This window comes from Schistocerca cancellata, chromosome 8 (genome assembly GCF_023864275.1).
Source record: "Schistocerca cancellata isolate TAMUIC-IGC-003103 chromosome 8, iqSchCanc2.1, whole genome shotgun sequence".
Classification (NCBI taxonomy): domain Eukaryota; kingdom Metazoa; phylum Arthropoda; class Insecta; order Orthoptera; family Acrididae; genus Schistocerca; species Schistocerca cancellata.
In genome coordinates, this window is record NC_064633.1 from 187,491,317 (window position 1) to 187,509,951 (window position 18,635).

At 40.3% G+C, this 18,635-nt stretch overlaps 1 protein-coding gene across 10 annotated transcripts in view; it reads right to left on the reverse strand.

Annotated features, from left to right (window-relative positions):
* LOC126095313 (protein polybromo-1) overlaps nucleotides 1-18,635 on the reverse strand; it is a 326,966-nt gene that overhangs the window by 85,534 nt on the left and 222,797 nt on the right. For all 10 annotated transcript variants that reach the window (XR_007521952.1, XM_049910108.1, XM_049910110.1 and 7 more), the window contains exons 22-24: nucleotides 5,204-5,365; nucleotides 2,956-3,116; nucleotides 2,696-2,868 (exon numbers count right to left, since the gene is read on the reverse strand). Coding sequence is in view for 9 of the 10 variants with exons in the window: in XM_049910108.1 (XP_049766065.1) it covers nucleotides 2,696-2,868; nucleotides 2,956-3,116; nucleotides 5,204-5,365 (496 nt within the window). In the remaining variant the exon portion in view is untranslated. The remainder of the gene's footprint in view (nucleotides 1-2,695; nucleotides 2,869-2,955; nucleotides 3,117-5,203; nucleotides 5,366-18,635) is intronic.

Here is an 18,635-nt window from a genome sequence, read left to right on the forward strand (position 1 = left end):
GAACAGAATGTGAATGTTTCACCTTTCCGCGAACGCATAATACACAGAATACAGCAGAATATGCCTTCCTGAAAGACATGATATCGTTTCTTAGATGAACTCATCACAGAAACACTAAATCTCACAAAAATTCGTCACACAATTTCACGAATACCAGAACATACAGCAAACACCGCATAAAAGCAAGCATACATAAAGCTTTCTGGATCAATTCTAGTGTGCGATTCCATTTGACGGCTTTGAGCAATGATGTCACACTAAGGCAGAGACACTACATACAGGCAATCTTTGAAAGCAGTTGATCATATTCATAAACAAATGAATTTAGCATGCGATAAAATTACAACCACAGTTCATGTGGTTAATTACTTAGCCACAAATTATTTTGAAAAGAACTGAAGGTAACGAAAATAAGTAAGAACAGAAGAAGAGAAGTATATATGTTTGAAATAAATTATTATTGTGATTTATATGAGTAAAAGAAGCACAGAGAACGTGTAAATCCATTACAGCATAGCGCATGATGAAGTCACAATATTGCGAAATAAAGTTAATTTTTAATAATAATTATTAAATCTAACAGGACTAGCACACAAGTAATGAAAATTCACAAAAAGTAGGGTCTAACAAATATTGGAATCAGTAACTGGAATTACGCTAAGGCCAACTCTACTTACCGATTCCAACCACTCCACGATACATAATTTAACTCGTTTTTCCAGCAGGTGTGTCCACTGGAATTTAATATGATTTCTGGATTTGTAATTGCTCTCTAAACTTTTGTGAGAAAATGACTAATATTGGAACCTATATAGGTTAATCCTGTTTGTTGTTGTCTTCAGTCCTGAGACTGGTTTGATGCAGCTCTCCACGCTACTCTATCCTGTACAAGCTTTTTCATCTCCCAGTACTTACTGCAACCTACATCCTTCTGAATCTGCTTAGTGTATTCATCTCTTGGTCTCCCTCTACGATTTTTACCCTCCACGCTGCCCTCCAATGGTAAATTTGTGATCCCTTGATGCCTCAGAACATGTCCTACCAATCGGTCCCTTTTTCTTGTCAAGTTGTGCCACAAACTCCTCTTCTCCCCAATTCTATTCAATACCTCCTCATTAGTTATGTGATCTACCCATCTAATCTTCAGCATTCTTCTGGAAATCCTGTTACCGATTCAAATAATTACACTGTTCGTTATCTAGACTGTTTTAACAAGTGTGTGCACCAAAGGGTTACATGATCTCTACATTTGGTTTTACTCTCTTCACTACTACGAAAAAGAGAAAAATTTGGAAGCTGTACCTACAATATTTGTTATTTTTCTGTGGTAGTTCTGAGATCAATAAGAAATCTAGAAATCCTACAAAAACATACTCCACAGATTTACTGCAAAAACGTCCAACATTATGATGTGTCAGCTTTAGAGGCTTAAGTGTGGTATGGTACCCACCCCTGGAATCTTGGCTGTGGAGATAGGCCAATCAGTATTGTAGCCTGAGGTCTAGGCCAATTTGAAAGTGACCATTTGGATGCGAGTTGGCGAACCCAGTTAATGTGAAATCAAGACTGTGGTGACCAGACTGATCTGTAGCACAGGTTTATACTTAATCCACTTTATAATATTTCACACACATCCCGTTACAAAATTTAAAACAGCCATGTAAGTTCCGAGCACTGTGTACATCTGCTGACGGCACTTTTCCGGACAAGTTACACTAAACATGATCAGGTTTGGGGAGCTTTGTAATAGGAAACACTTGTACTTCGTTTTTCACAGGCTGCAGTATAAATAATAAAACTGCCTAGCATGGTACCTTAGCTTCACAAAAACGTGAATCAACAGGGTGACTGCAAGGTTTGCATAATTTTTAGTGTAGTTTGTTGTCCTAAAGTGTCGGTAAATGTCACATCAATTGCTACACATCGTACAAAATTCAGATAGTCTTTATTAGATAATAAACAAGTCCCTGGTGAATATTTTGATGCCTATTATGTACATGTATCATACATTAATTAAGGAAAGGCAAGGGGAAGATCCTATAAATAACTTTTATCACTTGAAAGGTTATTTCCCATATTTGACACCATTTTTTAAAAGTTTCTTGTAAAATGTAAAAGCATGTTTTTACTGAACAAAAAATAATTCCCACAAAGGTTTATCATCTTGCATCATAAGTGAATATGGAAATATCAATTTCTAAATGTGGATGGCTTAAAATCCAAGACTGATTCAGATTCTCCATCCAGCCCAAGTATCGAGATCAAAAAAAAGATCGTGGATAATTGGGCTTCATTCCATGGCTGCAGCATTTTCTCATAGAGGCACTGTTACGGGCATGTCTCATGGGCCATGGCAGTGTCTGTAAATACCACAGCTCCAGCTATTCCAACCGCTCTTACCATTCTCTGAAGCCTTCAATATGTGTTACAGATAGTAGAGTGATTGACATTTTTTGATTCGAATCACTTATTGGACTGTTTGCGAATGCTTACAATGACATTTGTTATGTTTTGGACTTTGTTCTTTGGCTGATCATTCATTTTGTTAACTCTGTTGTCATCGACCACAGGAACAACTTGTTTGTTGCATCAACCAAACTGAACAGATAGTTGCAGCAAAAATCAAGCAATCTGAAATACAACAAAACCAGCAAGTTCATCCACAAAATATGTATATTTCAACTAAAATACTTACACGATATATATTCTGCATGTTCTAAAACAGCACACCTGCCAACAACAAATTCAACAGGATTTGTTTCTTCTACATTGCTCAGAAACACTTCTTGTTTATAAAAAAGTTTCTGTGGAGTCTGTGGAATATCAACAGGTGCAACCATGAACGGACCACGAAAAAAACAAGCACCTCTGAAAGAGATACAATTACATCAATAACATTTATCCGAAAGTTTCTAAGAAAGCATGCTGGAAGAAATGATAATATACTGAACTTACTGTTTGTTCATCCACATTGAATCGATCTGTTGTATTAACTGTTTCCCATTGTCCGAGCGCACATACACACAATCACCAGTCCTTAGCAAAGCTGCTGGTGTGTTAAACTGTTCATAATATGTATGGCCTTCATGCCCCTGGGGGTTGAATACTTCTATATTCTAAAACAGGAGAACATAAATCTATTCTAGTAGGGAATGTACAGTTGTAATGAAGCTGCAAACATAATTCTGGAGCTAATTCATAACCACACAGCTGTAAAATACAGTTTAAAGGCTGCTCTTAAATTGTAGGTTATATTTCACTCCACAATGAATATGCAAAAAGAGAGACTATGGTGATTAATCTGTAACTTAAGTAGCAGACTACAATGTGCCACAATATTTTCACTGACATAGCATCATGCCCAAGAACTGAAAGGTCTGTGTCTTTCATAGCTAGAGTAGAAACTAAATTTCTGTTGTTTTCAGTTTGTATCAATCCAAGAACTTGCTTTTATACCTGGACTATGAAAATAACTTATTTCGACTGACTTCTATTCAATAATAAATAACGTAATAATTGACTATGGCCTCCCATTTCTGAGAAGCCTTTTAATTACACCACAGTCAGCCCATTATTCTTACGACTGATGCCAAGTCCTATTTCGGCAATACTTAAGAAGATAAAGACACTGACACCCAACATTATCCAAATCCTATGAGCACAGCAGTTCTTGGTACTTCTCTCTCACACAATAATAATGAGATTTTATGATTTTCTCTGTGTTTATCGCATGCCATTGGACTTCTGCATTTAAATATACTGTGAAATCTGCTGTTTAGAAAGAAACTTCTACTGTTCATGGAATAAAATAAAATGGCATGTGAAGTTGAAACAGAGCGAAAACTTCCAAAATTATTCTTTTTGACAAGATAAGAGGGGTATAAAAAGGAGTAAGAGTAAGAAACATTTATACCATCAATGAAAAAAATTCATCTGCAGAAAGCATTGCAACAAAACTGTTCAACTGTTTCAAAGAAGACCACCGACCTCAAATTATTTTGCTATGGTCACAAAGATCACTGTTCTCAACACTGATAATCTACGTCAGACAGCGTAACAATTAGAAGATGACCAGACACCCATCATGGAACATGCACTTTCATAAGCAACATTAAAAATCCAGTGTGTGGACACCACAAGTGAAAACCACCACAATCAATGGGGTTAATACTTGTGCATTTCCTTTTTGTTTGGCCCATTATCAGTCTACTCACAACACCACAGATTCCAAGATAATTTTGTTACAGATTATAAAATAAGCAGCCCTTACCGTCAGCGTGGCTTAACAATATTCTTTTCAAGCTGAACGAACATTTCATATGGAGTACATAAGGGTAAATATGCTGTTGCCTAGAGTGGCAACAAATGAGGTTTTAGGGTGAGCATTGGAGAGATAGTGTTTTAAGGCGGTGTGTCTATGTCTGTGTAGAAGAGAGGCATATCAATAGTGATAAGGAGCACTCAAGGATGGACGTGGATTAGAGACATTCCAGAAAATGGTAGGTGTCTTATGTAGAATGGAAGGCTCCAAATGTGTTGAAGGTGCTGGTTTATCAGGAGTGAGATGCTTTCAGTCAGGATGGTGGTTTTTGTGTTCTGGGAAATATGCAGCAGGAGGGTTATGGAGTTCTATGGAGGTAGCTGTGAGAGCCTGTGAGGGGCTTAGGATTTTCAGAACTTTGTGCAGCTTGGTCTGAATAGAACAAACAGCATAATTAAGAACAGTTCTATACATTAAGGTGTCCAAGAGCTGATGGAAACTGTCAACCATATACTTCTCGAGGTCAAGCAGAGAATCATTTGTCCACAGGGGGGATTATGACAGTGTGGTATGCTTTCAGATCATAGCTAGCTCAGGCCTCAGCTTGAATAAGGTTCAAGTTGTCAGTAGTATTCTTCAAGGAGGGCGTTGGGAGCCCATCAGCATTGAAATTTTTATAGAGATCAAGCACAAATTCAGAATGCATCAAGGGTAGGGAAGGAAACAAGCAGGGTCGTTTCAAAGGAACATCACTGTAACATTCAATATATAGGTAACTAGTTTTATGTTTTTATAGCCACGCAGTCTGATACAGATCAATACTTAAGGGACGTGACCATTCTACCACTACACATATATTTACTGAAACCTATCATGAGCCATGAAACAAAACTGAAAGAGCAGAACTAAAAAATGAATGAGTAAATAGAAGAAAATACTTACAGGCTTTTCTTTCTCAACGAGCTTCTCTCTCTCCTCTAACTCAGCTATTTCTTCTTTATGTTTCTCTACTCGTTCACGGAAAACTGACATGCTCCTCTTTGCCTCCAGAACTTCATCTCTTTGCACTAATGTTACATGAGGCGGTACTGTAAAAGGCCACACCTACAAACAAACATCAATATAAAATTTTAATATATGACTCAAGTGCTAAAACGTCCTGCTCTAACAAGACAAATCTCAGGTGGCAACATGAAAATCGAATACTACAAAAACCTGAAATATAAAAGTCATTTTTAGACTATTTTCAGACCCCAAGACTTCTTGGGGGCGGATATTACTCTTTCTGGAAGAATAAAGCTTTCATAAGCAAAGTAAATGATTTTTGCTTGGTAATAAATCCTGAATGGAAAATATAAACCAGCAAAACACAGAGCTCTAATAGTCCTAAGAAAACAATAAGTAACTAATTCAAAAGAAGATTGAAAATAAGTAATAAAAGCACAGTAAAGACTGCTTTAAAAGGAGTAGGTAAGACAAAGTTGTTATTAACTCTAAAGCTGGTTGAACAATGCAGTGCTTTACTAGGCACAGTCCTCTTGGAATTGAGTCCACCTTACTTTCCTCTGACCTTTAAACTGACTTAACCAGCCAAGGGAACACACAGGTTAACAGCCACGGGAATGCACAGTTTAACATAAACTTTGAACTACTGTAAAACTTGGTCAAATGTTTTACTGATGCTCTAACAAGCATTCAACACACACACACACACACACACACACACACACACACACACACACCTCAATCTTACAGGAAAACATCAAATTCTTGAGCAATTTTCTTCAAAGTTTTGCACAACACTCTCTGATAAACATTCGAACAGAAATAGGCTACATAATTTTAATACACAAGGTATATAAATATATAAACAGAAATGTTGTTAGCAAAAATAACACAACGTTCTTTACTGATTTTCTTCAAATTTTTTATGCGATACATAAATGTTTAATTGGGCATAGGCTAATTTTTTTTAAACAAAATGAACAAGGTTTCTGGTAACCCGAGGAAAGACATGCTGGGTCTCTCAAGCAGAGGTGAATTTTGTTTTAAAAATATCCACAAGAGTACATTATTTTGAGTAAGTCATTCATTGTACCTTTCAGTTAACATTCCTAGAGGCCACTACTTGTTTCATCACTCCTTTGTTCACCAGTTGATTGTTAGCATGCGAAGAAATGTGTTCTGGGTCTGAGATACCCAGCTTGTCCGTTTACATTAGCTTTTTCTGATTATGTATTTTTCTTGTTACACTGACTGTGAGCCATGAGTCATAGGGCTGTGTCCCATGTGATGGTGAGTGACAAGGGCTTCATCCCACTCTGTACCTAAACATTGAGGGGATAGCATTTAGGGGACTGCCACACTGAACTACCTGACTGTTGTGACATCCCTCCTTGGCTGCTACAATTGCCATTTTGTTTCCCATAATACCCGTGTACCATGGAATCCAGCAAAAAAGACACCTCCTTCCTTAGCTTTTCTTTGGTGGAGCCTGGATATTCTGGACTACTTTATCTGCTGGATACATTGTTGTAGAGAGCTGAGGCTATGCAGGGAGTCAGAACCGACAAGGAATTTAGCGGTCACAATGCATCTCATATGCTCCAGTGCTGTAAAGATCAAGTATGACTCCGCATCGAACACAGTAATCCTAGAGGTAGTCATCTTGTGGACATGATCAAGTGACAATAATAGAGGAAACAAAGGAGTCATAATGTTTAGACTCATAGGTGAATACAGCTGGATAGTTGTGGTGCTCATTTAGAATCTCATAAAATATTGTATTACAAAAAGAAGCAGGAGTGCAAGTTCTCCTATACCGCACTAAATCTAAAATTACTCTGGGCCTCTGCAGTAACTGGGTGGCAGTCGATTGGAACCCTGGACTGTGGGTTTATACTTGCCCCCACACCCTCCAAACACATTTTTCATGTGGATCCCGAATGGCGCTGTTGCTCATGGACAATTTCAGGAAACGCATTCCATAACTGAATGAGCAACAGCATGGTGTGATAGGGAATTGGGAAAAGTGGGGTACTTATATGCTTGATATGTCAAGAAGATTTCCCCGATCTCAACAGAGAGACTGGGTGTGGGCTGGTCCTGCAAGCACCCATGGTCAGCCTGAGACCCTCGTGGTGGATAGCATCAATGATCTGTACACTGTGCACCCAGTCTAGCAGTGATGTTACAGAAGCCCTACAAAACTGGAGCAGACAGCCCCGTCCACTCTGCAAGACTGATGGTTAAGGGGCTTCACTATGTTCAGCACTTTCTGGGCCAGTGTCTTTAGGTCCCCTAGATGTAGTAACAATGACAATTTTCAATCAAAGATAAGACCTGAAAGCTCATTTAGTCTTGAAGGTGTAGAATGGTGGCCCTTGTATGTAGATAAGGTAAATCCCTTTACACTCCATAATTGCTGGTGCCCAGGTGCCAAGCACACCACAGATAATTGTGAGAGTGTCTTCGTAGAAACAATCAGGTCACTGACCAACAATTAGCCCATACATTAAAACAAAAAGTACACTTTCATTCAAATACACTCCTGGAAATGGAAAAAAGAACACAATGACACCGGTGTGTCAGACCCACCATACTTGCTCCGGACACTGCGAGAGGGCTGTGCAAGCAATGATCACACGCACGGCACAGCGGACACACCAGGAACCGCGGTGTTGGCCGTCGAATGGCGCTAGCTGCGCAGCATTTGTGCACCGCCGCCGTCAGTGTCAGCCAGTTTGCCGTGGCATACGTAGCTCCATCACAGTCTTTAACACTGGTAACATGCCTCGACAGCGTGGACGTGAACCGTATGTGCAGTTGACGGACTTTGAGCGAGGGCGTATAGTGGGCATGCGGGAGGCCGGGTGGACGTACCGCCGAATTGCTCAACACGTGGGGCGTGAGGTCTCCACAGTATATCGATGTTGTCGCCAGTGGTCGGCGGAAGGTGCACGTGCCCGTCGACCTGGGACCGGACCGCAGCGACGCACGGATGCACGCCAAGACCATAGGATCCTACGTAGTGCCGTAGGAGACCGCACCGCCACTTCCCAGCAAATTAGGGACACTGTTGCTCCTGGGGTATCGGCGAGGACCATTCACAACCGTCTCCATGAAGCTGGGCTACGGTCCCGCACACCGTTAGGCCGTCTTCCGCTCACACCCCAACATCGTGCAGCCCGCCTCCAGTGGTGTCGCGACAGGCGTGAATGGAGGGACGAATGGAGACGTGTTGTCTTCAGCGATGAGAGTCGCTTCTGCCTTGGTGCCAATGATGGTCGTATGCGTGTTTGGCGCCGTGCAGGTGAGCGCCACAATCAGGACTGCATACGACCGAGGCACACAGGGCCAACACCCGGCATCATGGTGTGGGGAGCGATCTCCTACACTGGCCGTACACCACTGGTGATCGTCGAGGGGACACTGAATAGTGCACGGTACATCCAAACCGTCATCGAACCCATCGTTCTACCATTCCTAGACCGGCAAGGGAACTTGCTGTTCCAATAGGACAATGCACGTCCGCATGTATCCCGTGCCACCCAACGTGCTCTAGAAGGTGTAAGTCAACTACCCTGGCCAGCAAGATCTCCGGATCTGTCCCCCATTGAGCATGTTTGGGACTGGATGAAGCGTCGTCTCACGCGGTCTGCACATCCAGCATGAACGCTGGTCCAACTGAGGCACCAGGTGGAAATGGCATGGCAAGCCGTTCCACAGGACTACATCCAGCATCTCTACGATCGTCTCCATGGGAGAATAGCAGCCTGCATTGCTGCGAAAGGTGGATATACACTGTACTAGTGCCGACATTGTGCATGCTCTGTTGCCTGTGTCTATGTGCCTGTGGTTCTGTCAGTGTGATCATGTGATGTATCTGACCCCAGGAATGTGTCAATAAAGTTTCCCCTTCCTGGGACAATGAATTCATGGTGTTCTTATTTCAATTTCCAGGAGTGTATATTTACATCAGCATTACGGTACAAAACTTTTCATTTTGTGATTTTTCTGAAACTTTTCAGAGTGGACTGTGTCCATCATCATTTCACTCAAGTTGTTTACAAATTAATCACTGTCAGCACCAAAATCATTGTCACTCATCCCTCTAAAAGCACTACAACCTCATCCTCAGAGAGGATTGCATGTGAAGACCTAGCCATTTCATATCAACTAACATAACATAATAATCACAACTTTGCTCTTCTACTGATCAATACCAAAGTAATACAGGCTTCTCTAGATGACAGTACTATGTAGCACTGATGCCTAGTACAATCAGATTCGGGAGTGGAGCATGCAAGAGCTACGAAAAATTGTGCCTAATGAGACTCAACATTGGAGTGGAAAACAAAATTTGCAAAAATCCCCAGCCAAAATATAAAACCTATCTTTGCACCCTCTTCTCCAACCTCTTCACTGAAGCTGTATTTGTCAAGTTGCTGTTGCAGTGTCAAAGGAGGAACAAGTAACTGCAGAATCATCCACAAATAAGGAGTATTCCACAGGACTCTTTGCCATGGATGTGTCACTTCTCAGAGGAATGCAATTCTCCTGCTCAAAACTATCTTACATACAGCTTGTCACCAATTCAGTACCTAAACAGGGTTTTGGTTGGAAGCACCGTATCAATATGTGTGTTAGTGGCCACAAAAGCCCTATTGGTGGAGTTGTAACAGTATATTAAAAATATTCCAATCCAATGCTGTCTATATAGAAAAGCCTGGTGGAAAGCCTGCTCTACCGTGGTCGAGCTGTCAGTGTCTCCTGAATCCACACAGAGAGCAGCTAAGGAGTGGCCTTGTCTCCAATTGTACACATGTAGTTTGGCCTTTTGTTCCAAAGTCTTTTCTACACAGCTCATTAAGATGACTTCTGTTACTACTGGAACATTTTCAGCCATTTTCTGGTCTGAGGAGAGGTTGCCTCCCTCTAGCAGTTGGGAAACTGTCCCGCCTTCCATAAATAATTAAAAGCATCATGCTGCAATACATTTGGTTGCAGCTGGGCACAATATTGTGAGTGTCCGACACTGCTGAATCCAGCTCCAACATAAAGAGACAGCAGTTTTATGAGTCAGAATTGTTGAATCTAAAGTCCAACTCACCACTCTCCATCATCACATGATAGCAATGGAATGCCAGAGCCTAGTTGGCAGTGGCAGTAGTCATCACAAAATGCTCTGCCATAATGTGGGCAATTTCTCTGGACATTATTCAGAGACACTCCTGCCCTGCTTCAGCACCACTGCTATGACTGGATTTGCCAGAAATCCCCCTGATGGCTTCCTACACTTTCGTAGAACAAGTGGAACAGTTGATAGAGTCCAGACACCCTTTACTCTCCTTGATTATGCACTGAGCTTTGGCTTTCAATACTTTAAAGTCTGTAAGGTTTGCTACTGTTGGCCGGCACTTAAACCACGTATGAGCCATATTGCTGAGTGGCTCCCATCAGTCCACTAAGATACAGGCCGCATTTTAACACTCAGTGGCATGTTGGATCACACATGTGATACAGTCAACCAGTTCCTCGATGCTGCTTCAGTTTTCAAACGAAGCCAGTTGGCTAAACAACTCCAGTTCACTCTGCTGATTATCCATCTTGCAGGCTTCCTGTCAAGTATTGTCCCATATGCTACCTGAAGTTGGACTGAAGATCATCAGTAAGTTCCCAGTGAGTAGGATCTGTGATGGCTAGAGAGCAGAAAGACATCTATGACTGAGGATGCCTCAGCAGCAGTGTTGAAAGGAGTGGGAGGGTTCATGTTGAGGGTACACGGCTCATCACATGATGGATGGTTCTCTAAAGCTCAACACTTGGGCCAAAATCCTAAAACACATTAAGGGCATTCAAGTCTCTCAGTAGGAGATATGGTCAGGGAAGTTGTTCTATAAAATCTGAGAGAGCCTCAGAATATATTGCATCTTGTGTGGGTAAGTACAGAGAGCATATAGTGATCCTTCAACCCACATGAATTTCAACAGCAACTGCTTGCAGATCAGTAAGCAATCACTGAGCAGATGAGTGATATGTCCTGTTTACAAACACAGCTCCGCTCCTCTTGGTCTTTTCTCCAGTAATGTCATCCTTCCACAGGGAACATTCTTGTACTAGCAGTTCCAGTTCCTCGCATGTATCTGGAACCCACCCATGTTCCACAGTAGAATGGAAACCATTTTGTCACTGACGGTTTGCTTTCATCCTGTCTCTCCACCAGGAAGAAGAGCCAGCAACAGTTGGAAGCTCAGTCATGGAGCTATCGAGATTGCATGTTACATTAAAGATGTCCCAATACCAGAGAATGGGGTGTTTGTGTCTTCTGACCTCACAAATATGTATACAAGTGTCCCAGTCAAGGATAGAACAGAAGTAATAAAGAAGCACAAATAATTCACAATGGCTGGGATTTGGGAATTCGTTGACTTATTAGATTTAGTAACCTCTCAGAATTACTTCACATTCCAGAGCACATTTCTATACAATAAGAACGTTCTGCAAAGGGCAATTGTTTCGCACCAACTCCAGCTGACAGTTTCATAAACACATGAGAAACACATTTTTTTTTGCCAATTTAGAATGCACAACAAAGACAATTCATTGCTATAAATGATGTGAGCATGACTCTATAGTACATTTTGAGGAATCTTTTACCGATACAGATATAACGCATGACCAACTTAACACATTGCTTTCTCAGTATAAAATTTACAAAAGAAATAAAAATTATTAAAAGTGTAACTTTCCTACACCTCCAAATTTCAATATCAATAGCCAATGCAAATTTAGAATTTTTCATAAGCCAACCATTACGGATCGCACCATAAGTAATGATTCCTGCTATCCAGTGTGCTTAAGTGAGCCTATTTTAACTCTAACAACAATATTATGAAAAGGACTGATTGCTACTCATCATACAGAGTAGATGTTGAGTTGCTATTTTAAGTCTACAATACATAGACTAAGGAATCTACCGCTTGACAGTGGGGAAAAAAATCCTAGCTATCTTGTAACAAGTAACTATTAACAATGATTTCAGAGTGGAAATGATCACCGAGCTATACAAGCACAAAGTTGAAACAGACAGTGCAAACATAACTGATGAAATTACACTAGAAACAGGAAGCACTAAGCACAAAAAGACTAAGTTTGCCAAATCAACATATTTAGTATCATTCTCAGATAAAATGTAGGGATCAGTGTTTGTCCCAACAATGCATTACGTAAGACAATCAGAAAGAGTATCAGTAGAACTAACCAGTCTGCAAGATGTGAGGTCTACAGAATAGAATGTCGCTCACGCACAAAATGTTACATTGGATGATGATGATATTAGTTTGTGAGGCGCTCAACATCGTGGTCATCAGCACCCATAAACCTTCTGAATCTTTCCATTCGAGTCTCGCCACATCTCAAATGATGATGAGGACAACACATACACCCAGTCCCCGGCAGCAGAAAAAGCCCCACCCGGCAGGGAATCGAACCTGGGACCCCGTGATCCAGAGGCAGGAATATATTAAAGGAGCACAATAAATATTAATACAGTTTTATCTCCACTGTAGCATTTACTGATACCATAAAATGAATTGGTAATGACTGCTATTTCTGGATACCAAAGAGTTGCAAATTCCAGTGACTCTTAATTGCAAACAATTGTTACAGAGAAACTACAAATGGAAACTGAAAATCGCTTCACAAATTATGATCAAGATGTGTTGTGTTATCTGTTTACTGCTGCGCCATTTCTCCATACGGATGGTGTGCAATGTAATTGGCAATTTTCAACATTATTTTTTAAAATATATTTGCAGTGTATCTTAGTAGCCAAGATTTTGACAGTAAATTTGTTGTTTGTATTCTTTCCATGGAAAAAAATTTAAGGCAGGTTTAACATGTCTGATTGGGCATTCCCTCATTAGGCTTGTCTTCTTAAGTTGAGCTGGTAACCTTGATGAGTGTGCCTCACATCAGAAGCCCACCCAATTTTGACTTTTCTTCCCATTCCCCTCTACTTAATCCAAAAGGTTTCCTTCGGAAGCCTTGCCATGATGAGCACTGGACAGCAGTAAATACTCTCCTCCAGGCTCTGTCATGGTTACAGGTTAAGTATGGCTTGACAAAGTCATGTAAGGTGCTTGCCCCTGTTCTGCCGCCACATGCAAGCAGCATAAGCTCATCCTCTCCAAATTTACTTATTGCCCCCCCCCCCCCCCCCTCTCTCTCTCTCTCTCTCTCTCTCTCTCTCTCTCTCTCTCTCTCTGTGTGTGTGTGTGTGTGTGCGCACTTGAATGTCCACATGCACAAATGTGACACAACGTACACTACAGTAAATTCATGTCATCAGCAAACATTATAGTTTTTGAACTGGCCTTTAAAGGCATTAGAAGATCCGTTTGTGTACATTAAGAATAAGAATGAGCCCAGAAACAATTCTTATGGAACCCCACATTATTTCCCCCCATTGTCCCCTGTCACAGTCTGTCAGTGAGACCTGTCTGCTTTCCGTTATGAAGGTACAACACCAACTATGCAAAAAGGATGCCATTAATGCCAAAACACTAGTTTTCCTGGTAGAATTTTGTGAGTCATACATTCAACAGATTTGGTAATGTAACACAATTTATCCACAGGATAAATTTTCTCGTTTGTCTCTTCCAGCACTTAACTTGTGATGTTTTCTCTATGGAGCTATCATTTAGGAAAGCCAAACTGAGAAACAATTAACATGCTCTGTTCAATTAAAACAGACACAATTCTACCACACACCACTTTCTGAAATGATTTTGGAAATACTGCAAGGAGTTGAACTGATCTGTAATCACAGATGTGGTTTGCTTATCCCCAGTTAATAGGGAGTGTTACTACAGCATACCTGAGTCCGTCAGTAAGTATGCCTCAAGTCATTGATTACAAAGATAGCTCAAGGGTAATCCTATAAAGTCAAGATCAGAGTGCAATATTCTGCTAGAAACAACATCAACATCATAGTCAGCAAAATTACTACTTTTTACTGACATGATTAATTTTCTGATCTCCTTTCAGTTTGTATTTAGAAACTGATGTTGGTTGATGATGCATGCAGTGCCTGCACGAGCAAATCCAATGAAATTGCATGTCATTGTTGACTTGATTTGGTGGCCAATAATTTGAAAGTTTCATAGTTTCTGGCCAAGCTATTTTCTGGAGGGGAGGGGGGGGCTCAATTTCATTAAGGTTGGTATTTTTATATGTGTGTTGTTCAATAATGTTCCAATTGTTTTCAGGTTATTCTTTGAGGGAACTTGTTTTTTATGTGCATGTTTTCCTTTTTAGTAATACTAGAGGATTTTACATTACTGCTTTAAGGTTTCCAATCTTAACTACAGTTTGTCCTCTGAATTAGGCAGAGCTCTCTCTTCCTAGTACACAAAACTTTACTCCCAGGAGTTACCTATCAGTTGTCATTGCTTTTGTTTGATTTTGCAGTTATTTGTGTTTGCAGAAAATTAGATTCAAAATGCTTTAGGTATATTTTCAAGAACAAGTTAAATTTTCAATCTACCTCATCTGCCTTATACATTTCTCCCCTGCATTTTCCCCATGATTTACATATAAACACTGTTACAGATTCTGCAATAGAATATTTTTCTTCCACAATCTGTACCTAGCTGATCAGTACATTTTATTGTTCTCATTTGATCAAAAACACAATAGACTAGCAGATTAGTGTGGGATACCCATCACAAGAGGCAAGATACACATTATTGCACAAGAACATTTATCAGGGTGTATATATGGACAAGGAAAAAACATTCCCCGGATGTCGTGGTTGAAAATACACTTTTTCCCCAGGTGAAAATAAACTTTTTCCAAGTTAAGTGACAGATTGCTTTCTTTCAGAACCATGAAACTTGACAATCTTTTGAATGGTTAGCATTTTATACACGGGCATAGAACTTCCCAGCACTTTAGGAAATCATCATCATCATCATCATCATCATCATCATCCCCCCAAAAAAAATCTTAAAAAATAAAATAAAATAAAAAAACAATATTATTTTAAAAAAGCATTTTTAAAAAGATCTTTGATGTGCAGCAGCATGTACACTTTTTCATATTACAAAAGTTATGATGATGATGATGATTCCCATACTTCTTTACAGAGCGTAGGGGAGCAACGCGGGCGACCAGCACCGCCTTACTAGGCAAGGTCCTAGTTGAGGTGGTTTGCCATTGCCTTCCTCCGACCGTAATGGGGATGAATGATGATGATGATGATGATGATGATGATGATGATGATGACGACATAACAACACCCAGTCATCTCGAGGCGGGAAAAATCCCTGACCTCGCCGGGAATCGAACCCAGGACCCCGTGCTCCGTAAGCGAGAACGCTACTGCGAGACCACGAGCTGCGGATATTATAGATTTGAATTCCACCAAATACTGCACGTTAGTTTCCGAAGCACTGAAATCGAGATTGCGATGCACTTTAGTAAGCCAATCATAGCTGATGTCATGTGACCTCGCCAGCCGATGAGAGCAGATATTCAGAGCCTAGGACACCTGATGTAGTCAGCCAATAACAACCACCATCACTGTTCAGTAGTGCGAACACATAAATAGAAAAAATTTATGTTTGAAATTAATATACCTAGTGCAGCTACAAGAAAAGCTAAGCTTTCCACATATAATATTAGTCTCTTTTGCACGTGTTACACTTTAATATACATCATACAAATGTGCCTGTGAAACTTTAAACAATACACAAATGTCTGGACGCCAAATTTTGCAAGTGGTTGGCCCTCAAAGAAATTCAAAGCACATTCGCACATGTAACGTAATTCATTTTGCACAGCATGAAATTTACTTTGCAAGTAACTCTTTTCAACCACAATTTGCAATATTTTCCCAAGACCTGTTAGAATTCATTACAACAGTTGTTAGAGAGTGGCAGAAAATGGCATTGCTGCACGTGCACAGCTATGACGACGTAGGAAGCCCACATGATTATACCTATATAGCATTAAGAGATCTTACATATGTCGTAAATGAGACAGAACATCAGAGGGTACTCAAAGAGCATTGGAATTTTGTAAACCAGACTAAAATGCATTATTCGGCTGAAAGGGCACATTCGTATGTCCAGATTCACAATGAAGTAAGCCCCAACCTGACATTACACTCTTCACTGCGGTTTTCAGGCTGCAAATTTTCTTCAAGTACCAGGAAAATATTATGTTTGGTTCTTTATGGCATAACACAATACATGCCAGGAGATAAAAACAGGCACTAGTAATTCAGCAAACAGTTGGCACTAGCCAATACTGTGGAATGAAACACTTCGTTTCAAATAAGTTAACTGCCTCTGCGGAAAAGATTAATAAGAGCCAAATTTCTTCAGCAAATTGACAAAAATAACTTCACTATTGTGCAAGGCAATTAATGCAATAAAAATCAGGAAACTGGAACTAATAACATATTTTAGCCTTCCATAAGTATGTGAATGTATTTTAATTCAGTTGCTAGCTCTCTGCCACAGAAATCCGTTTTGTTTTCATTTGGCATGACAGTTGTGAACGAAGAAGAAACAGCAAAATAACTAAACGCAAACACGGGTCATGTGGAGACTACAGCCCCCTCCACTGCAACTTAGAATGTTCTGCGCATGCGCGAATCTGGCAGCTTGGGCTCACCAGAAGAATTTTTCTGGTTAGCGTCTGGCTGATTGTTGCTACTGCTGATACAGCTAACAGCCATGCTTCAAGTAGCCATGAGCAGAAGCAGGTACTGCTCATATGTGACTCAACTGCTTATGCGTATGAGCCTGCTGGCAAATGCTCAAATTAACCTAATGTAAACTGTTGTGATGTCACTATCAATGGAATCATTTTGTTGTTTTTAAAGTGTTGCATAGTCTTCATCCTAAAGCCTTTGACACATTTTGGTGTTGGCAGAAGCTTGTGTGTGCACTGTGTTTTGATGTTTATGTTGATTTCGATTTTCTTTCCCTAGTTTATATTTTATTGTGGCAGTACTATTTTGCAGTAGAGGGCTAAAGTAAAATTCTTTGTTAGAGTATCTGTTCTTACCAGTCAAAATTACAAAAATTTTACTGAAAACATACATAATGAAAAATTCCCGGGTTTTTCTTGGTTTTTTTCCCGGACGAAAATATTCCCAGGTTTTACCCAGATTTCCCGGTTGTCCCGGGGCATATACACCCTGGAGAATTGTAGAAAGAAAAGCCTAAAGATATTTCAGAACTATAGTGCTTGCAGAAAGTTTAGGGACTAATCTACATTTTGTTGAATCCTCATGTGTCCTTGAATTACAGCATTTCAGTCATTGTTTAACATGATGTTGTTAGACATCTGAATTACAGATCTTCAGTTAAAATTTCACTGCTCTAGCGCCAATACTTTTGGAGATTTCAGGTTTTTCTGTGTCGTATACAGGGCTAAATAGTGCCCATTTTTGTTCTGACTAAAATGTTTTTGTCTCTCTAAAACTAATAGTTCAACAGTCATGAAACTTTTACTGCCATTTTACACAGAAACGCCAAAGAAACTGGTGCAAGCATGCATATTCAAATACAGAGATGTAAACAGGCAGAATACGGCACTGTTGTTGGCAACACCTAGGTACAACAACAAATGTCTGGTGCAAGGTTATCAAGATTTAAGTGACTTTGAACATGGTGTTATAGTCAGTGCACACGCGATGGGACACAGCATTTCCGAGGTAGCAATGAAGTGGGGTTTTTCATGTACGAACATTTCAAGAGTGTACCATGAATATCAGGAATCTAGTAAAACATCAAATCTCTGACATTGCTGCACTGGAAAAAGATCCTGCAAGAACGGGACCAACAATGACTGAAGGTAGTTGTTCAATGTGTCAGAGGAGCAACACTTCTGTAAATTGCTGCAGATTTCAATGCTGGGCCATCAACAAGTGACAGCGTGCAAACCATTCAATGAAACCTCAATAGTACAGGTTTTTGGAGCTGATGGCACACTTGTACCCTTGATGACTGCATAACGCAAAGGTTTACACCTAACCTGGGCTCGTCAACGGCATTGGACTGTTGATAACTGGAAACATGTTGCCTGGTCAGGTGAGTCTTGTTTCAAATTGTATTGGGTGGATAGACATGTACGGGTATAGAGATAACCTTATGAATCCATGGACCCTGTTGTCAGCAGAGGACTGTTCAAGCTGGTGGAGGCTCTATAATGGTGTGGGCATGTGCAGTTGGAGTGATATGGGGACTCCTGATATGTCTAGATAGGACTCTGACAGGTGACAAAACATACGTAAGCATCCTGTCTGATCACCTTCATCCGTTCATGGTCATTGTGCATTTTGACAGACTTGGGAAAT